This window comes from Rattus norvegicus, chromosome 10 (genome assembly GCF_021556685.1).
Source record: "Rattus norvegicus strain SHRSP/BbbUtx chromosome 10, alternate assembly SHRSP_T2T, whole genome shotgun sequence".
NCBI classification, from domain to species: Eukaryota; Metazoa; Chordata; class Mammalia; order Rodentia; family Muridae; genus Rattus; species Rattus norvegicus.
Genome location: NC_141543.1, coordinates 18,786,856 through 18,808,112, shown reverse-complemented (window position 1 = coordinate 18,808,112; position 21,257 = coordinate 18,786,856). Strand labels below are relative to the sequence as shown.

At 48.0% G+C, this 21,257-nt stretch overlaps 2 protein-coding genes and 1 long non-coding RNA gene across 16 annotated transcripts in view; 2 read left to right on the top strand and 1 right to left on the bottom strand.

The window, feature by feature from the left end:
• The window catches only part of Srrm2 (serine/arginine repetitive matrix 2), a 33,327-nt gene extending 31,542 nt beyond the window's left edge, over positions 1–1,785 (bottom strand). Inside the window, exon 1 of one of the 2 annotated variants that reach the window (XM_087571407.1) lies at positions 1,299–1,785. The gene's annotated coding sequence lies outside the window, so the exon portion shown is untranslated. 2 annotated transcript variants of the gene reach the window in all.
• Positions 865–3,129, top strand: LOC134480759 (uncharacterized). Of its 2 annotated transcripts, XR_015631470.1 has the most exons (3): positions 865–1,082; positions 1,278–1,424; positions 1,543–3,129. It is a non-coding gene; the product is annotated as an uncharacterized LOC134480759 (long non-coding RNA). The 2 variants fall into 2 exon arrangements; XR_015631469.1 differs by lacking the exon at positions 865–1,082 and having other exon boundaries at positions 1,340–1,424; positions 1,508–3,129.
• Positions 3,130–10,039: 6,910 nt separating this feature from the next.
• Flywch2 (FLYWCH family member 2) lies at positions 10,040–18,348 on the top strand. 12 transcript variants are annotated; one of them, XR_015630130.1, is made up of 5 exons: positions 10,772–10,849; positions 15,267–15,695; positions 16,477–16,552; positions 17,304–17,434; positions 18,162–18,346. XR_015630130.1 is itself a non-coding variant. In XM_087569289.1 (4 exons), the coding sequence occupies exons 2-3, from the start codon at positions 15,374–15,376 to the stop codon at positions 16,527–16,529; spliced, it is 375 nt and encodes a 124-aa protein (XP_087425415.1). In that variant the 5' UTR covers positions 10,772–10,849; positions 15,267–15,373; the 3' UTR covers positions 16,530–16,552; positions 18,162–18,346. The 12 variants fall into 12 exon arrangements, 10 of the variants coding, with proteins under 10 accessions (XP_087425418.1, XP_087425412.1, XP_087425417.1 ...); XR_015630131.1 differs by lacking the exons at positions 17,304–17,434; positions 18,162–18,346 and adding an exon at positions 15,819–15,880 and having other exon boundaries at positions 16,477–16,553; XM_087569289.1 differs by lacking the exon at positions 17,304–17,434.
• Positions 18,349–21,257: the final 2,909 nt, after the last annotated feature.

Below are 21,257 nucleotides of genomic sequence, written 5' to 3'. Positions count from 1 at the left end.
AGCTGGCACATCCCTGGTGATGTTGGTGCAATCCCTTAATCCCAGCTATCGAGACACAGAGGCAGGCAGATCTCTGTGAGTTGGAGGCCAGCCTGGTCTACAGAGCAAGTTCCAGTACAGTCAGGGGTACATAGAGAAACCCAGTCTCAAACAGTAACAACAGGGCTGGAGAGATGACTCAGTGGTTAAGAGCACTGACTGCTCTTCCAGAGGTCCTGAGTTCAAATCCCAGCAACCACATGGTGGCTCACAACCATCTGTAATGGGATCCAATGCCCTCTTCTAGTGTGTCTAAAGACAGCTACAGTGTATTCATATAAATAAAAAATAATAATTTTTTTTTTAAAAAAAGTAACAACAACAAAATCAACAGGGTGGTAGTGGTGCACACCTTTAATCCCTGCACTCGGGAGGCAGAGGCAGGCAGATCTTCGAGGCCAGCCTGGTCTGCAGAGTGAGTTCTAGAACAGCCGGGGGGGGGGGGGGGGCGCAGAGTGAAACCCTGTCTTCAAAAGGCTGACACACGCACACAATAACACAATAATCAAAAACAGCTGACAGGAAGGAAAGGCTCAGATCTTACCTTGGGGGTTTCTGGGGAACTGTCATAGCCCCTCTGATCAAGATGACAACAGTGCCAGGCAGTGGTGGCGCAGGCCTTTAGTCCCAGCACTTGGGAGGCAGAGGCAGGTGGATCTCTATGAGTTTAAGGTCAGCCTGGTCTGCACAGTTCTAAGCCAGTGAATGTTACATTATGAGACCCAGTCTCAAAAACCACACGTCTAGGGGCGGGAGGGAGGCATGCACACACTGTTCTTTCAGAGGACCAGAATTTGGTTCCCAGTAACAACTTCCTGTAATATTAGCCCAGGAGGGATCCAGCTCCTCTGGCCTCTGTGGGCATCTGCACATGCGCGCGCACACACACACACACACACACACACACACACACACACACATACATATCGACAAAAACACGACAAAGGCCATTGTGCTCAGAGAACAGTGTTCTGCACTGCAGGAACTGATAACCTCTGGCTTTGTTCTTGCTCCTCCTAGAGGATGTCACCTGATTAGTGCAGGTCGGGCTGGGCCCTCGACTGGGAGCAGGCTGTTTTTCAGAGCACTGGTCTATGGGTCCTGTGCATCCTGAGGGGTGGGGTGGAGGGCAGGGATTGGGGGGCGGTCTCAGCACTACAAGTGAAGGACACACAGTGCCACTCTGACACTCTCTTGAGCCCTGGTGACTAACCCTGTCATCCCTTTCTGCCCACCAGAAATAAGCCCATTCCAAGTACCTCGTTTTGTCCTGCTCTTCCTCAGTGGACTCACACTGGTGGCATTGCAACAACAGGATGTGAAAATGCCGGATTCCTGTTCCAGGTAGCTTCCAGGTAGCTGACTGACAGAACGACAACCCAGAGGTACTTTGCACTCCCGGGATTAGTAAAGGGAGACGCTGCCTCCCAGGGTCTATCTCCAGGAAGTACCCTCCTGCCCTTCCCAGGATATCCAAGCCTCCTCTTCTCGAAAATCCTCCAGGCCTAATGGATTCCAGCTGAGAACAGTGTGGCGCGCCACCGCTGCTGCCGCTGCTCCTCCTCCTCCTCCTCCAACGCTTAGCGGAAGCCCAGGACCCCCGCAGCCGCCTCCTTGTCGCCCTAAGGAGGACTCAGGGACTGGGGAACCGGCTGGAGCAGGGTTGCCCTAGACTCTCAAACAGCGGACCCGGGCGCTCAGAACAAAGGCACAACTGCTCCAGCTGCCATGAGAGCCGGAGCATGCGGGCTCCGGAGTCCCTCACAGTCGCTTGGTTTTTTTGTTTTTTGTTTTATTTTTTTGAAACTGTTCAGGCTACCCTGGTGCTTGCTAGAAATCCAGACTGGCCTCACGCTCCTCCAGTCTTTGCCTCCCAAGTGCTAGGATTACAGGAGTGAGCCACCATCCTAGAGTGACACTGTGACAGGCCATGAGGCAGAGGAGGAAATAGAAGTAAAAATGGGGTGGGGTTGGAGGTGGGATAAAATACTGATGCCTTGATTTTTCCACACGAACATGTCGTTAATATTACTTCTTTATTACTTTTACTTTTGGGATTTCGTTTTTAGACAGGGTCTCATGAAGCTAAGGGTGTTAATACATTACCACTGTGATGTGTTGGGTTTTTTTTTTTTTTTTTTTTTTTTTTTTTGGTTGATTTTGGTTTTGGACACAGAATTTCAGGCAGCCCAGGCTGGCCTCCAACTTGCTAAGTAAGTGGAAGCTGGCTTTACCATCCTCTTAACCTGCTAAACGCTGGGATTACAGGAGAAACAAAGAGCTGAGGTGGCTACTAATCTATCAAAGCTAATAGGGTCGTCAAGCCCCTCAGCAAAACTAGCACCTGTTAGAGTCCTGGCTTCTCTGAGCATTCCTCGCCACTCTGTATCCTAAAGCCTCCAGCCCCTGAGATCCCCTTATGTTCCCCATCTTCTCATTCCTATATAGCCCAGCCCAGGAACTCTCTTGGTTTCCATTCTTTTGGCTTCTTGGTTCTTCTCCCTCTCCTGGTCTCTGTCCCTCTGTCTCTCCCCTCATGGCCAGATTCAGTCTGGATCTTTCCAGATGCCTCTAGCCATTCTCCCCCTCATATCTACAATAAAAACATTCTCCTCAACCATATCTAGGAGGAATCTGATACTTATTTTCATTCACACCATCATGTCTAGCCTTTTCTTTTAACCTTTTATTTTGACATAGTGTATCACTAGATGTCTTCTGTTTGACCATGAACTTGTAATTCTCTTGTCCCAGCCTCCTGAATGACTGGGAATACAGTCTTGTGCTATTCAATTCAAACAAAAATGTGAGTTTTTAATTCACTGCTTTTATTTATTTCTTTTACACTTATTTACCTCTCTTTGTACAAGTTAACATTAAAAAAAAAACACAAATAGGCATAGAGAGATGGCTCAGTGGTTAAAAGCACTGACTGCTCTTCCAGAAGTACTGAGTTCAATTCCCAGCAACCACATGGTGGCTCACAACCATCTGTAATGAGATCTGATGCCCTCTTCTGGTGTGTCTGAAGACAGCTACAGTGTACTTACATATAATAAATAAATAAATCTTTTTTTTAACATTTATTTATGTATACATCATACAGCTTTCTGCCTGCATGTATTCCTGCAGGCCAGAAGAGGGCACCAGATCTGATTATAGATGGTTATGAGCCACCATGTGGTTGCTGGGAATTGAACTTAGGACTGGAAGAGCAGACAGTGCTCTTAACCACTGAGCCATCTCTCCAGCCCCTAAATAAATAAATCTTAAAAAAAACCCACACACACAAATAAATTAGGGTTGAAGACCATGGAGTGTGTGTGTGTGTGTGTATTCCTGAATATCGAGGCCTGGGTGTGATGTGTACAGAATAGAGGACACATTTTGAGAACTAGGGTCACTCTTCCCACCACATGGCCTACAGAGTGAGTTCCAGAATAGCTAGGCCACAGAGTGAAACCCTGTCTCTAAAAACAAAAAAACAAAACAAACAAAAAACCCAACCAACTAACCAAACAAACAAAAACACTAAAGCCAGTAGTGGTTGTAATCTCATGTTGTAAGCTCAGGAAGCTAAGCTAGGAGCTTGGAAAGTTCCAGGCCATGGTGGATAACCTAGAGAGTTGCAGGCCAATAGGTGGTGTTTAACAGGTGGTCGAAAGTGTGTACTCTCAGGACGTGAAAGGTACGCTCAGTACGTGAAACAATAGAATCGGGAGTTCAAGATCAGCCTCTGGTACAAGATTTTCAGACCAGCCTGGGCAACATGAGACCCTATCTCTAAAGAACTAAAAGCAACATTTTTAAATAGAGATCTTGCCTACAACACATAAATCTTGTGTTAAGCTCGCTCCCCCCCCCATGGTGTTTGTGATGGTTTGAATGAGAATAGAATTCATATATTTGAATGCCTGTTTACCAGGGGGTGGAACTATTTGAAATGATTAGAAGGATAAGGAGTTATAAGCTTATCAAAGGAAGTGTGTTACTGGGAGTGGGCTTTGAGGTTTCAAAAGCCCATACGGGGCCCAATCTCTGTCTCTGTCTCTGTCTCTCTCTCTCTCTCTCTCTGTCTATGGATCAGTCTGTAGCTCTCATCTCTACTTACTCTAACACCAGTCGTGCGGCCATGCTCCCTGCCATGATGCTAATGGGCTAACCCTCTGAAACTGTAGACCAGCCCCCAGTTACAGGCTTCCTATGAGAGTTGTCTCAGCTGTGTGTATGTTCACAGCGGTAGAATGGTGAGTAAGCCAGCGCCGAACAATGGTAACCATACACCTGGGAGGGTAGAGACCCTATCTCAAGAAGACAAACTAAAGGTATATTAGTGATGTGTAGGCTTTTCTTGGTTTCGAGGAACTGCTGTGTTCAGGAGGGATCAGGGAGGGATGTTACCATGGCATTCAGTCCAGGCGGGCTCAGTTGACCCATGGCTTCAATTGATCTCCATAGCAAATCCCCACCTCCCCTGAGCCCAGCCTGAAGGGTATTGAAACTTTCTATGGCTTTAGCTCCTGGGCAAGGTTAGAATCCTCTTGTACTGGACACTGATGACATATGGTAATGTTTTGTCCAGAAGACTCCACACTCCCCTGACTGTCAGGGTTGGGAGGGTTTTTCCTTGTTGTGTCTCCAGTCAGAACAGAAGGCCCCAAATCCTTTCCTGTGTGTGTGTCGGTAAGAACTCAGGGGTGTATAACCCTAGCAACTTGGGAGTTGTAACCGGAAGATCACAAGTCCAAGGCCAGTATAGGTGGATCAGAGAGATCCTATTAGAACAACAAAGAAAAAAATGTAAAGATAACAAAACCAGTAGTAGAATGCTTGCCCCGCCCTTGGAGTCCTGATTCATCCAGCTGCCTGTGTTGCTCTAAGCAGCTGGGAGCCCAAGGCAGGCATAGCCAGAGAGAGAAATAGCCAAGAGCAATATGGTGCTGCACAGTGTGCCTTGCTGTGGACACTGAAGTGGATATAATTAAGTTCTGGCCTCTGAGGGGGAATCTTCTGGAGTGAACAGTGTTGTTGGTAATAATTACTCTCAATTGGGGATTTCTACCCTGCCTTGGGTCATTTAATTCCCAGATAAAAGACACACAACCTTTATGTTTATAATAAGCCTTTACAGCACTAGGGCTGGGAAGACATCAACCCCCCATGCTATTTTGTCTACTTACCTGCCAATAACCTGAGATATGACTGCCAAGTTCTACCTGGGCCACTTTTTTTGTTTGTTTGTTTTTTGTTTTTGTTTTGTTAAGATTTATTTATTTTATGTATGTGAGTACACTGTCACTCTCTTCCTACACACCAGAAAAGGACATCAGATTCCATTACAGATGGTTGTGAGCCACCATGTGGTTGCTGGGAATTGAACTCAGGACCTCTGAGTAAGCAGTCAGTGCTCTTTTTTTTTTTTTTTTTCTTTTTTCTTTTTCTTTTTTTTTTTCAGAGCTGGGGACCGAACCCAGGGCCTTAGCACTCTACCACTGAGCTAAATCCCCAACCCCGCAGTCAGGGCTGCTGAGCCCTCTCTCCAGCCCCTAGCCCTACTATTTTTAATGAATAAATTTTTAATGTCTCCATTTAAGACTCTATATGACAAATGTTAACGTCATGTGACTAGCTCTCTTTGAATTCCTCAATAATAAAGAGTTTGTCAGGTGCGGTGCCGTGGTCCTCTAACACCAGTGTTTAGGAAGCAGAAGCAGGCAGAGCTCTGTGAATTTGAGGCTGGTGTACTTTGAGAGTTCCAGGACAGCTAGGGCTACATAATAGAGAGACCCTGTCTCAAAAAAAAAGTAATGGTCTAAAGGGGCCGAGGGAAGATGGCTCTAATATTTCTGTGTATTATACACCTGTAATCTCACAGTTGTGAAGTACACAGGAATGAGGACTAGCTTACCGATCTGAGATTCCACTTGCTTTGGGCTATACACATGCTTTTACTTTTAAACAATTTATTACTTATTTTTATTTTATGTACGTTTGCGTTCTGGCTGCATGTATGTCTGTGTGAGGTGGTCAGATCCCCTGGAACTGGAATTACAGTTGTGAACTGCTGTGTGGTGATGGGAATTGAACCCCGGTCCTTCTGAGCCATCCCTCCAGCCCCTAATGATGCACGTGGCAGTCTGAAACCTTTGCCCATCTGCATTCTGAGTGCACAGGCCCTTCTAAATAATAAAATGTTTCTTCTTATTTAATGACTATCAAACTTGTATGGTTGGTTTGTTTGTTGTCGTTTGAGACACGGTCTCTCTATGTAGTTTAGGCTATCCTGAAATGGTCTCACAGTGATCCATCTATCTGCCTCTGCTTCCCAGGTGCTGGAAAGGCATGCACTGCTACACCTGGCTAAATTTGTACAGTTTCTATTCAACAGTATTACATGCAAACATACATACATACATGTTGTTGTAAAAATATAAAAATAAAAAAGTAGGGCTGGAGAGATGGCTCAGTGGTTAAGAGCACTGACTGCTCTTCCAGAGGTCCTGAGTTCAAATCCCAGCAACCACATGGTGGCTCACAACCATCTGTAAAGAGATCTGATGCCCTCTTCTGGTGTGTCTGAAGACAGCTACAGTGTACTTATATATAATAAATAAATAAATCTTTAAAAAAAAAAAAGTAATGGTGGTCTTTTACCCCGCTAGGTCTACACCTCGGCGTCCCAAGATATCTGCTAGACATCTGGGCAGAAACACAGCCCAGCTGCACACTTTCCTACACTCAAACCCTCACATAAAAGAACACACAACACAATAATCTTAGATCCAATTGATAAGATTTAATTGCCCACTTAAACATACAAAGCCCGGTACCATCCATCCCTAGGAACATTAATAACAACCTGTAAATACACAGAGCAGAATCTTAACATCACCTGCCATGACTTCTCACCCTCTCTCTCTCCTCTGTCCTGTCTCTTCTCTAGTCTCCTCCTCTTCCTTCAAACTTCTCTCCCACCCATCCTTCCTTCTCCTCCAATGACAGGCCTCCTTCTATCCTGTACCTGCCCTTCACCTGTACTTTACAAATTCATTGGGGAGGCTCTGGTGAAGTCACCTGATTCCTGACTAGGCAGCTGTCCTTGGGGCAGTGGAATTAGCATCAAAATACAGTAACGTCAGGGCAAACCACAACACATACATACATACATACATACATACATACATACATACATACATACATCTGGTAGGAGGAATGATCCAGCCTGTGGTGATTTGAATATGCACAGATCATAGGAGATGCATCCTTGTTGGAATAGGTGTGGCCTTGCTGGAGGGGAAGTGTGAAGCCTTATGCCCGAGCTCTACCCAGTGTGGAACATGCAGTGCTCTCCTGGCTGCAGATCTTCTGGATCAAGATGCAGAAATCTCAGCTCTTCTCCACGGGCGTTGCTGCCTGCATGCTGCCATGGTCATGCTTCCTGCCGTGATGATGATGATGGACTGAACCTCTGACCTGTAAGCCAACCCCAATTAAATGTTGTCCCTTGGTCATGGTGTCTCTTCACAGCAATAAAACCCTAACTAAGACACAGCCTGAACTTGTTTTAGGAGCATGTGTGTATTGGTTAATTTTCTATTGCTGTGATAAAACACCAGGACCAAGATAGCTTGTAGAAGAAAGTTGGTCTGGGTTTAAATTTCCAGAAGATTCCTGCTGCAGGAAATCATGGCAGCAGGTATAGCGCCAGGAACAGAAAGCTGAGAGCTCACCTCTCAACCATGAGCACCACAGAGAGGCTGCTGCTGGAATTTCCAACCCCAATAAGTCCATATAGAAACCACACAATCCAGTTCTTATAATTATAAACTATAAGCCTAGATTGGTCAGATCTAGCACTATACTAACTTGTCACCAGCTATGAGACCCCTTGCTACTTGCACTTTCTCCTGGCCATGGGATTCTGCTCCATCATAGCTTCCTCTTCCTTCTCCTCTTCTCTTCTTCCTCCTCTTCTTCAGTCCTCTTTCCTTCCCCTCTCTTGTCGTCTTCTCCCTCTCTACCTGCTCTCACTCTCAAACCTCCAGTCCCACCTTTCCCCTCCACTGGCCAATCACAGGCTCTAGCATTTATTGACCAGTTAAAACGGGGAGAAGGTTCACATGAGATTGCCTGATCATGAGTGTGTGATCGATTGCTTATGGGACAACCTCTTTTGAGGAAGCAGAATTAACATAAAAATATAAACAACACCAAGACAACACACAGCTAGAGACCGCATTGTCGTCTTTTTTTTTTTTTTTTAAAGATTTATTCATGGGGTTGGGGATTTAGCTCAGTGGTAGAGCGCTTACCTAGCATGAGCAAGGCCCTGGGTTCGGTCCTCAGCTCCGAAAAAAAAAAAAGATTTATTCATTTATTATATATAAGTCCACCGTAACTGTCTTCAGATACACCAGACAAGGGCATCAAATCTCTTTACAGATGGTTGTGAGCCACCATGTGGTTGCTGGGAATTGAACTCAGGACCTCTGGAAGAGCAGACAGTGCTCTTAACCACTGAGCCATCTCTCCAGCCCAAGTCTTTAAACTCTCAAAGCCTGCTGCATGTGACATACCTTCTCCACTATGGCCACACTTTCTAACTCTCCCCAAACAGCACCAGCAATTAGGAACCAAGTGTTCCAATACAGGAGCTCATGGAGGACATTCTCATAGAACCCATGACGAAGTGTAACAAGCCAAAGTGTATCTCTCAAGTGAACATTTAGGAAAAATCCTCTATTCGCATCTTAGACCTATCTGTAAATGGGCATGCATATGTTTAAAATCAGTTGCACGATGAGCAGAAGCTACCAATCAAAATAGAGGAGTACCCAAAGTACAAATCTGGTAACTACTGAACCCCACAAAAGAAAGCTCCACTAACAGGACCTGCAGTCAGAATTTACAGTGCATCTGAGCCGTTCTTCGCTTTGAATAAGATCTCCTTGGTACCTTTGCACATGTGTCTTCATGTCGATTCCCTGAAAAAAGAACCAAGAACCTGGATACATCTAGCCCAGACCCTAGCTAGCCACTGGTAAAAATTGGGATGCTGAGGCAGGAGGGCTGTTGTGAGTTCAAGAGCTACATAGTGAGAGACTATTGAAAAAATATAAAATGTACATAAATATTTTTTCCTCTAATAGCTTCCTATGTAGTCAAGACTGGCTTTGAACTCTCAGTCCTGCTATCTCTGAGAGTACGGTCATATGCTACTGTGTGTGTTTGTGTTAATTAATTTTTTAAAAGATTTATTTATTATATATAAGTACACTGTAGCTGTCTTCAGACACACCAGAAGAGGGCATCAGATCTCACTACAGATGGTTGTGAGCCACCATGTGATTGCTAGGAATTGAACTCCGGACCTCTGGAAGAGCAGTCAGTGCTCTTAACCACTGAGCCATCTCCCCAGCCCTAATTTTTTTTTAAATACAAGATCTTTATTGGTTTCATGTTTTGAAAATAGCTTCCACAATTTTTATTTAATATTTATTTACACTTGCGTTTGGGTGTTTTGCTTGGATGTACGGAGGCCAGAAGGGGGCGTCAGATGCCCTGGAACTGGAGTTATGTTCCAGGGGCTCTGGATCATTGTGAGCAGCCATATTGGTGCTGGAAGAGCAGCCAGTGCTCTTAATCCATGAGCCATCTCTCTAGCCCTTGATTATGTTTATGTGTGGTCATGGGTTTGTGGGTCATTTCTCTCCTTCCACCTTTATGTGGGTCCTAGGGATTAAACGTGGGTGAGCCAGGTTTGGCAGCAAGTGCTGTAGAGACTGGTTGAGCCCAGCTATCTAAAAGGGAGCCCCCCTCATTGGACCCTTTGTTTTGTTCTTTTGAGAGAGAGGCGTGACATCAGTGATTTATATATGAAGATTATATATAATATACAATTTTAACATATATATAATATATTATTATGACATAATTTTAGAAACAATCAAGACTATGATAGATTGCAAATGATGTAATTCATGAAGGCCCAGGAAATGACGTTGACTCGGGAGAAAGGATAGAGCCATGGAGGTAAGGGAACCAGAAAAGAGGGTGGGACCCAAGGAACTGCGGAACCAGGACCATGTGGGAGTAAAGGGGGGGATAGCCTTACTGCAGGTGGGTGAGGGCCGGCAACCCCAGGATGATAGGATTCGCGAGCACGCCAAATACAGAAAGAAAGCAGCGCCCTGAGCCATCCCGGCTTCCACCTCCACAGTAGAAAGGTGCTGGGACAAAGTCATTGAGCCACGGCTATTTCAGCAGGCAGTGACTACAACAATGGGCGAAGGCTGAACAAATGATGAATGCTTGACCAATGGGCGAGGGCTGGGTTAATGACCAAGGACACTGCGCAGTTAGGGGTATTTGAATAATCCAGTTAGTTTCCATGAAGAACACATTTCCTTTCCCTTGACGGAACAGACAAAAACCTTTAAATTAATATCCCAGGTTCCTCCTCAGGGAGTCAGAGTCAAATACTGGGGGAAGTAAATGGGAAGACGTCAGTAAACCATACCAGGGATCCTAAACCCAGGTTGCTCCATTCCTACCGGCCCCGCCCCCTTCGCGGGTAATGGACCCGCCCCTCACGCCTATTCACCGGGCGTTCTACTCATCCCAGCGAAGGTAATATCCGGATAGGCGGAATTCGACAAAGGAATGGGGCTCCCTCATGGCCATACTGCGCATGCTCGCCCCGTGACCCTAGCTTGAGGTGACGGCGGGAGCCAAGGCGGGGGCCCAAAGCACTGAGGCTGAGGGACCCGCCACGGCTCCGTCGTCCGAGAGGCAGGGCCTGCTGCCGTCGGTGAGGACGGGCCCCCAGCGGGCGGGAGGGTCCTGGCTCGAGAAGCGACTCCCAGACTGGCGGTCCCGGGATCTGGGACCGGTGCTAGGAGGGGTCCCTGGTTCTGTCCCCGACCCCCAGATTCAGACCGCTTTCTTGTCGGCCATCCGCGAGGCTCTTCCTTTCTCCATACTTCGCTTTTATAAACCCACACTACCCCTGGACATCCCCAATCTGGGACACACACCCCCAGTGCGCCCTTACCCCCAGCCTGGTGTGCCCATCCTTATCCCCTGCAGTTTTGTTGCCTATGTCCTGTGGGGGTCCATGTCCCAGTAGCAGAGTTTGACGGCTGGGAGCTGGGGAGATGCTCCAGAGACTGAGACATTGGTAGGAGGGGCGCAAGGAGCGGGGCAAGGGTGGTGGAAAATACCATTCTGAGTCATGGTGATTAGGGAAGGGAGGTACCCTTATTTGGGACCCCCATATCGGGGAAGTTTCGCTATGTCCGGCATATTATACAGTTCTTGACCTGAGTGGAGGGTTACTGCCATTTTCTTCTGTGGAAAGTGGGGTGTGCCCCGCACACCCTAGTGTCAGACGGTTCTTTAGGAAGTCCAATTAGAGTTCTCCAGGACTGTGCAGGGCAGTGGGAGCAGCTGTTAGTAACCTGAGTTCAAAGACCTTACCCTTCATCTGATGCTGGCATCTCCTGTGACACAGATCAAACCAGCCCAGAGAGGGTAAGGGGCCTGTCCTTGCAGTGAGAACGCGTTTCATTCTCATCTTTATGAAGGTAGTTCTGTCTCACCCCAGGGTGACAGCTGAAGTTCTAAGCCTGCAGGGCCTCATCAGTTAAGAGTTTGGACTTTTAACTGGTCTGTGGCCGCCGAAACAACAATCACCACCAATCTATGACTTAAAATGACATATTGTCATATGCTTTAGAGGCCTGAAGTCAGATGTGAGTGTTACACAGCAGGGTGAATACAGCAGGCTTTAGGAGAGAAACATTTAATTTGCCTCTTGCAGCTTCTAGAAACCTACTGGCTTGCCCTTCCTCCATCTTCAAAGCCCCTTCTCAAATAACGAACCTTGCCTCTAGCTTTGTCTTTCCTGTTCTTCGGATCACATTTTCACAGTTTTTTCTCTTTCCTTTTTATTTTCATGCGTCTGTGTGCCACACGTGTGAAGGCCAGACAGGGCACTGTGTCCTCTGAGGTGGACAGGTGGTTGTCTGAACTTCCTGATGTGGCCGCTGGGAACCAAACTCATGTTCTCAGGAAGAGAAGGAAGCAGCTGACCACTGAGCCATCCAGCCCCCAACCCTGGGTCCTTTGTGTGCATGTGCCCTGTGGCAGTCAGAGGACCACTTGTAGGAGTTGGCTCTCTCCTACAATGTGGATTCTGGGAGGAAACTCAGGTCTTGAGGCTCGGTAGAAAGCACCATTACCTGCTAAGCCATTTTGATAACCCTTGTTTTGAAGACAGGTTCTTAAAAGTAGGTTTGACTTGAACCCCCAATTCTCCTACCTCTGGGATTATAGGTGTATACCACCACCGAACCAGCTTCTAGCTACTGGGACTGGACATCTCAGGACTCATTTCAGGACTCATTATTCTGCTGCTCACAGACCTAATATGTGAAGGACTCCTGCTCATTGTCTTGGGTCTGGGTATCCTTAGTCACGACCAAGGTCATGAGAGCTGCTTCACTCTGCAAGGCTGGGCAGTGAATGTGGGCAAGCTCTCAACTGGGCTACACCAGTTCTGGCTTCACTTCTTTTTGCAGGTGTGTGTGTGTGTGTGTGTGTGTGTGTGTGTGTGTGTGTGTGTGTGAAGATGTATAATGTCTCTGTGCACATAAAGGCCAGAAGAGGATATTGAGTACGTGTCTCCCCCATTCCCACCTCCACTTTATTCCCTTGAGACAGAGTGGCTCACTTGAACCTGAAACTTCCCATTTTGACTCAGCAGGTTGGTCAGCCAGCAAGCCCCAGGGATCTGAATGTCTCTCCTTCCCAGTGCTAGGTTTCAGACATGTTCAGCCATGTTGTTCAGCCAGGTTTTTATATAAGTGGTGGGCACTTGGACTCATGTCTTAGGCCTGTGCAACACGTCTCCTCAGCCACTTTGGAAGTTGAAATGCATGACAACTGGGATTTCGTGTGAGCCACCAAACCTGGCTCAAACCTGGCTCATGTATGTAATATGTATTTATGCATTTTTTTATGTATAAGCACACTGTTGTAGCTGCCCTCAGATGCATCAGAAGAGGGCATCAGATCTCATTAGACAGTTGTTTTTTTGTTTGTTTGTTTTTTTCTTTTCTTTTTTTCCAGAGCTGGGGACCGAACCCAGGGCCTTGTGCTCGCTAGGCAAGCACTCTACCCCTGAGCTAAATCCCCAACCCCCATTACAGACACCATGTGGTTGCTGGGATTTGAACTCAGTACCTCTGGAAGAGCAGTCAGTGTTCTTAACCACTGAGCCATCTCTCTAGCCCTATGCACTTGCTGCCCTTCCAGAAGCCCCAAGTTGGGTCCCCAGCACCCGTGTTAGGCAGCTCACAGCTGCCTGTAACTTCAGCTCCAAGGGATCTGACACCCTCCTCTAGCCTCAGAGGGAGCCTGTGCAGAAGACATTCACTCACACAGACATACATAATATACATAAAAATAATAGAAATGTCTTTCAAAAACAATCTGACGTGATAGTGAAAGGTGGGACCTCTCATTCTGACTGTCACCCCAAATTCACCCCAGACCATAGGCACTGTTTACAATCTTGGCAGATCTGAAGAGATTTAGCCAGGCATTTTGCAGAACAACCTGTAATGTGGGACCTAGGGTCCCACAGAGGTGAAGGCCCTTATCCCAGGATAGCACAGGTATGACTCATCACAGATAATGTTGACTTTGATTCACCGGTGGACCAGCTATCTGCCAGTTAGCTCAGGCAAATTATTTTATGTATATGAGGGTCACTGACTTCAGACACACAGATGGGCGCATCCAATCCCATTCCGGATGGTTGTGAGCCACCTTGTGGTTGTGGTAATTGAGCTCAGGACCTCTGGAAGAGCAGTCAGTGCTCTTAACCGCTGAACCGGATGATGGTAATTCTTGGAAGGGAGGTCACTGGGCTCCAGTACTGAAGGTCAAAAGTGAACTCATATCTCATTCCTGGCTCAGGTTGCTTTCTGTTGGACTTGGGCAGGAAGGCCAGTGGGGGCAGGGTGCCTGACCACTTCCTCATACCAATTCTTCCGAGAGGTTTCTGGGCCGCTCTGTTGTGTGTGTGCATGTGTGCTGTAGTGTGTGTATACATGTGATGTGCAAGTGTCTATGCTCTCAGGTGTGTTCTCCTGAGCGTGTGTGCGTGTCTTCCTCTACGTCCACTTGGTCTTCTCTCACTGAACCTAGAGCTCACTGTTTTGGCCAGACTGACAGGCAAACTATCCCCTGGGGTCTACCTGACTCTGTTCCCCTCCCCCATCTGCTAGGGTCCCATGCTGCCACACTGGGCTTTCTATATGAATGCTGGGTATCCACTTGGGTTCTCATGTTTGCACATCAAGACTTTGCTCGCTGAGCCATACCCCCAGCACTCTGGGTCACTTCTTTCTTTGCCTACTTGTGTTGTGTTTATAAGTCTGAAACAAGATCCCCCCCAGCCCACCCCCATGCTGTGGATTGACCACTAGAATGCTGTGCAATCCCCAGCCTAAAAGTAGGATTCTGTTTGTTTGTCTTTCTGTCTGCTTTTTGAACAAGGACTTGTTAAATAGTCCTGGCTGTCCTGGAACTCCCTATATAGACCAGCCTGGCCGCGAACTCAGATATCTGCCTGCCTCTTTTTCCTACATGCTGGAATTGAAGGCGTCTACCACCATACATACCTGCTCTTAAATTTTTTTTTTTTTTGGTTCTTTTTTTCGGAGCTGGGGACCGAACCCAGGGCCTTGCGCTTCCCAGGCAAGCGCTCTACCACTGAGCTAAATCCCCAACCCCTAATTTTAATATGCTTGTTTTTATTCTAGTGGTTTGCATTCATCCTATTTGATTGTTGCTTAGCTGTTTTTGAAGTTCTGGAGCTCTAACAGGACCTTATCACATGCTGTATCTGAGCACTGCCATGGAGCTGCCCCAAGCCCACTCATGTGTATTTTATTGTCTGACATTTACAGTGCCCAGGAGACCCTCTTCTTTTGAGTAATGGACTAATGGGGAAATTACCTTGTGAATAAGTATATCTTATATGTTTTTAGATGTTAAATATACTGCCACTGGGGCAGGGGAATGAGTTCATGAACAGACAAGATAGTAAACTGGTAAGGAGTGAAATCACTCATTCCCACTATCAACCTAAGCTACACCCCAAGTCCATTTGGTAGCACCCCATCCTCCTCTTCTGACTGCTTTGCCTCCTCCCTTAGGGCAGAGCCTCTGGACTCCCAGGTTCCTGGCCAGGGAGGAGGAGGAAAAAGCAAGACCTATCTGCCAGGGCTGAGCGTGGCCTGAGGGCCAGGCTGTTGGTCCTGGGATGCCCCTGCCCCAGTCCAGTGAGCAGGAGGGTGAGAGCATGAAGGCCACCCAGGAGCCAGCTCCTCAGCCTGGCACAGATGTGGTCCCAGCAGCCCCCAGGAAGCCCAGAAAATTCTCCAAACTGGTCCTGCTGACAGCCTCCAAAGACAGCGCCAAAGTGGCTGGGGCCAAGCGTAAAGGAGTGCACTGCATCATGTCCCTGGGAGTGCCAGGCCCGGCCACCTTGGCTAAGGCCCTCCTCAAGACTCATCCTGAGGCTCAACGGGCCATTGAAGCAACTCCCCCGGAGCCTGAACAGAAGCGCAGCAAGCCGAACCTGGGTGAGGCTCTTGTAGCTGGCACTGCCCCCTCAAAGATAGCTGGGCCCTTCCAGAGCTGCCACAGGCCAGGCATCTGGCTCCAGTTCTAAGAGTCCCTGCTGCTCTCTTTGCCTGCCTCTCTAGGTCTCTGAGCACAGGTGGGAAATGGAGGGCACAGCGTACGGGTGCTGGCTGCGCATTTCTTGGTGAGCCTGGGGTTCTTCTAGGCTTGCCAAGTGTCCTTGCCCCTTTGAGTTCATAAAGAGTCCCCTCCGTACGGTGTGCCTGCCTTGCTTCCTCATGGGAGTGTCAGAGGTTGAGGTGGGCCTGCTGCCATGAACTGCATGCAGCAGGTTGTGGACCACTCTCAGGGTCTTAGCTACATATGGGTGTTTCCAAAGGCCTGAGGTCCACCATCCACACGTTCCACAAGCATTTCATAGCCAGGAACAGTCAGTGTGGTCACGTTTGTAGACTTGCATCTGCGTACTGACTGGGCACTAGAACTCCCCTCTCTGTCTCCTCTGCCTCACCTACACTGAAGCCTCCACAAAGGACAGGGCAGAGCTTTAGGGAACTGTCAGGAGGCAGCAAAGGGGTAGCCTTTGGAGTTGCAGGTCGATGGGGACATGGGACTTACTGGGAAGGTTCAGCGCTGTCTCCTCATGCTTTACAGTGTTGACATGAGGGGAGGCGACAGGCAACCTCAGTCCTACTGGTCACTCCACCATGCTCTGCCCCTTCCTCCAATGTGACTGGGTGGGCGGTGGGTGATGGAAACAAACTGTGCCTTTCTCTACAGCCAGCTCAGACTATGGGAGGAATGAGGTGGCAGGTAGCAGACCGATTGGCTGAGGACAAACAAAAGAGACTGGCAGGTATCCTCTGAGCATTCAAGGGATTGGGGAACAGCAAGTGGCCAAGCTTCAGTACTCATCAGTGTCAGGAAATTGGTGGGTGGGGCTGAGGTAGGCAGAGATGGCAGAGATGATGGCCACAGGATGTACTTATACACAGAAGTGCCAGCACACATAGTCCCCAAAGTCACTAGAGCTAGAAGGAGAGCTCTAGGCCCACAGCACTGGAGGCCCAGGGAGGGTACAAGGTACCTTCCTGGGTGAAGCTGAACTGTCCCTAACCTGTGTGTTTTAGTGTGTATGTGTCTTTCCGTATGTGCACATGATTGACAATTCCTGTGTGTTCTCTGGCTGTCGTCCATGTGAGCATCTCTGTCATTGTCCTTCTTGTCCATTTGTATGACTTTTACCTTTAAGGGTGGGCATCAGTCTTTGGCGGTTCCCCCTCCACCCCCAGGCCTGAGGCAGGAGATACTGTAACTCAACACACCTTTGGGTTAAGTCAGCGGCAGATACATGAATCAATCTCTTCACAACAGAAGCAGCACCAGTCAGGCCCTGAGATGCTGGGGATGAGAAAAGCCGTAGTCCTGGGCTTCCATGTTCTGCCTTTGCACAGGAGACCCCTGGGGATCACCCATGCGCTCAACCAGCAAGAGAAAGGAGGGGAAGCCCCCGTGCTACCACCAGACAGCTGGGCTGCAAGGGAGAAACTTAATGGGATGCCCTAAAGTCAGAGTTTCATAGTCACACAGCCCATCCCCACCATTAGGGGTCTAAAATCTCAGGCAAGCCAAGATGGATGCCCATATAGCTACAAGCCTAGAGTTTCTTGGGGACCATAAGGATCCTCAGCCTCCTACTCACAGCATGAGCAGTACGGCGCAGTCCAGGAATACCTTGGTAAGCTATCTTTTTGTGAGTGTTTTCATAGTCGATCCTGCTCTGGGTGCATTCCTATCCTCCCACCTGGTTCTCACCAGCACAGGGGTAGAGAAAGGGGTCTCCTAGCCCCACAGGAGACTGATCTTAGTGTCACTACCCTGAGGCCTCCTGCACAGAAGGAGAGGGATGGACTCTGGCTGGGAAAGCGGTCTTCCCACAAGAGCTGGGTATAGAGCCGTCATGTGGGGCCCTTCCAACCATGGGAGACCCTGCCTTGCTTCTGTAAGTTCAGGCTCCACTGTGCTTTGGCTTCTGTGAGAACTGGAACAAAACTCACTTCTCCAGATGACAGACAAAGGAAGGATGGCACCCCCTTCAGCGCTGTGCTGGGCAGGTGCTTTTGATCAGTGGACAACCTGCTGTCCTACAAGCAGACCTCCCTGTCTCTGCCCCACCCCTGGCCAGGTAGTGGCCATTCAATCACTTCCTGCTCAGCTTTTTCTTGGAAACGACTTAAGAAAGGTCACAAGTTTGTGACCCTAGGCTTGTGGCTTTTGAGGAATAGTGTTCTCACTGTGGCAGTTCTCTAAGTCAGTTAACAAAGCCATCTAGTCCTACGCTGACCCCTAAGATGCTAGGGTGAGAGTGGCCCTCAGCTTACAGAAGAATAGTAGGAGTCCAGGGCCAGCCTCTGCCAGCCGTCCTTTGTTCTGTTACCAAGTTGGCCTCTCTGTCTTTCTCCCAGATACAGGTGGACCAGAAGACAATGGAGGGTCAGGAGGGTCGTCTTCAAGTCCAGTGGAGACCACTGCACTCCCTAAGGCCCCCAGCGCTTCTCCATAACCTGGGCAACTGCTGCTGCATAAGTTACTTTTCTAAGTAAGAAACAAAAAAGAAAGAGAAAATAAAAGAAGCTGCTGTTTCCCACCATGGGTAGTTTTTGTTTTTGTTTTTCCAGATAGGATTTCTCATTCAAAGAAATCTCTCTGTAGGCCAGGCTGGCCTCGAACTCAGATCCGCCTGCCTCTGCCTTCCAACTTCAAGGACTGTCAGCATTCGACACCACTGCTAGGCTGAGGTAGGTATAAAGCAGAACTTTGGGTCTTTGATGCTCAGCTCTGACCCCACCACTCTGGAAATTTCCTCTCTGACGTCCCTTCCTATCCCAGACTCGCCTGGCCTGACCATTAGACCTGGTGCAGTCTCTCTTGAGGCCTCCAACTCCTAGCCTCGTGGTCGCACTCCCTTGGGCTGGAAAATGAGCTATTGACATAACTCAGAGTGGTTCCCTAGTCTTTGTCTTTGTGTTGCTGAAATGGGGCACTGAGAGCTCCTTCCCTGGACCCAGGACAACCTGATTTCCTGCCTGACCTGACCCTTCCCTCCACAAGAGGCCTCAGAGTTCCTCTAGCTGAATCCTCCAAGGTTGCCGTGAGCCACTGTCCTTCCTGACCTGGCACAGAGCCCCAGCCTCCCTCCTATAGGCACCACTGAGGAAGGATGAGTTGCACCTGACTTTTGTCAAGGATCTGCACAGAATCCTCACAAGAGTGCAAGGCTACCCAAGAGATCACACACACAGTGTGAGCCCCTAACAAGAGTGCAAAACAAACACACACACGCACACACACACACGCATACACACACACGCACACACACGCACACACACACATGAGCACACATGCACACACGGGGACTGGAGAGAAAGGAAAGCACAGTTGCTTTCTAATCCCCAAGTTGGGAACTCCCAGAGACTTAAAGGGTGAAGGCTTTGGACTCCAGCTCTTTTACTCACAGTCCTTATTCTTTGAAAACCACTCCTGAGTATGAAAAATGTTATCTTTTTCAATGTAGGATGCAGAAGCCCTATCTTCCAAACGTATCTTCAGAACTGACTGCCTCAGAAACAGAGAGTTGGCGCATTTTTCTCCTGCCATTTTGGTGTATTATTTTTACAGGGCTGGTTTTTTTTTTAATTTTTAAGAATCCTTTATTAATTTATTAATTTTGCCCTGGGTCAGTGCTCCTAACCACAGAGTGGTTGCTCCACCCCACAAGGGCTATTGTTTGTAATATCGCTATTCTGTTCCAATCCTGGAAGCTAGCTGTTTTGTCCCAATGCTCTTTAGAATAGAACCCACTGTGGTTTCTCTTTCGTTGTATGCTAGTAGTCGTCTGGTTTTGTCAGTTGGTAACTGGACCTGGGCAGGGTGTGGTAGTTATCCCTTTATTCCAGTATTTAGGAGACTGAAGTGGTGGGGGAAAGGACCTGGCTCAGTTAGTAAATGCTTCTGCTGCTCAATTGTGAGGACAGGATTTCTAGCATCCATGCTTTAAAAAAAAAAAACCAAAATATGGTGCTGTGGTGGGGCCCTATAACCCCAGACTTCATAGACAGAAGGATCCCTGCACACACATGCACACACACACACACACACACACACACACACACACACACACACACACACAGAGGAGGCCTGAGAACAACAGAGTTGGGTGAATGACTAGAGGGAAGCACGGGAGAAGAGGGGTCAGAAGGGAACAAGGCTACCCTTTCCTTTGTGTGAAAATGTCTGTTTTCCTCCAGCCTCTGTATGTAGCCTATGGGCTAGAGTGACCGGCTCTATCCAATACTCCTATATCGCCATCCCAGAGACTCTATCTCACAGTTGTTTCTGGCGACCACACAGATGGGGGCGCTCGCTCGCGCCAGACCAGCATCTCTAAGGTGTGTGGGTTGTGAGCGCCCCCTGGAGTGCGGTCCTGGACTATTCTCATTCACTTCTGCGCTGCAGACTGCGGGAGCAAGGGCTCCTTAAGTGCACGTGGCTTCTCGCACCGTATGGTATATTAGATTTATTGCCCCCATTTCCTGCCCCGTTCCCACACCACATAAATCAACACTACCAGGGAAGGGATCTCTGTCTACTTGGGCTACTGAATTTCCCAGTGTGGAGACCATAAGGAGCACACAGTACACGGGAAGGAGAGCTGAGAGCCCAGATTGGATAGCTTCTCCTCACGTGTGGAATAGACGTGTGGGTAGCAGTAGGCCTGTGTTGCCTGAAGCTGGTGTTTCATCAACTCTGAGGTGAAGGGACAGCAAGGCAAATGTGAAAATCGGCTAATCCCAGGACTTCTCAGCAGTGTTAAAAGCAGGAAAAGAGGTACAAGGCAGAACACCCTCCCTGTGGGAGCAATCCTTCTGCCTCTGCCTCCTTAATACTGGGATTGCAGGTGAGCAATCGCCATGCCTATTCTTAAGATTTGGCTTTTAAATTAGGGCTCTTTGTGTCCTTGAACTCCTGATTATTATTCCTTAACCTCCCAAGTAGCTAGGAGCCCAAGTGTGGACCATCATACCTGGCCAAATTATCACTGTCCTTACTGTTTTTAAGGTTGTCTTAAAATCCTTAAGGGCTGGGATTGCAGATGTAGCCACCACACTCAGTTTTGTTTGTTTTCAAAGATCTGTCTGTCTGTCTATCTGTCTATATATTTACTTATTAATTAGTTATTGGAGGCAGGTTATTTCATATGTATGAGCATTTGCCTGCATGCATGTGTCAATAACATGTACATGCCTGATTCTAGAGGAGGACAAAAGAGGGTGTCAGATTCCCTAGAATTTTGGTCTCTGCGAGAGCAATTTAAGTGTTGAGAACCTCTAAGGCAGTGTTTCTCAACCTGTGGGTCACAACCCCCTTGACAAACCCCTGTCTCCAAAAAGTATTTACATTATGGTCCATAAATAGCAATATTACAGTTGCGAAGTAACAACGAAAATAATCTTATGGTTGGGTGTCACCACAGTATGAGGAACTGTATTAAGGGGTCCCAG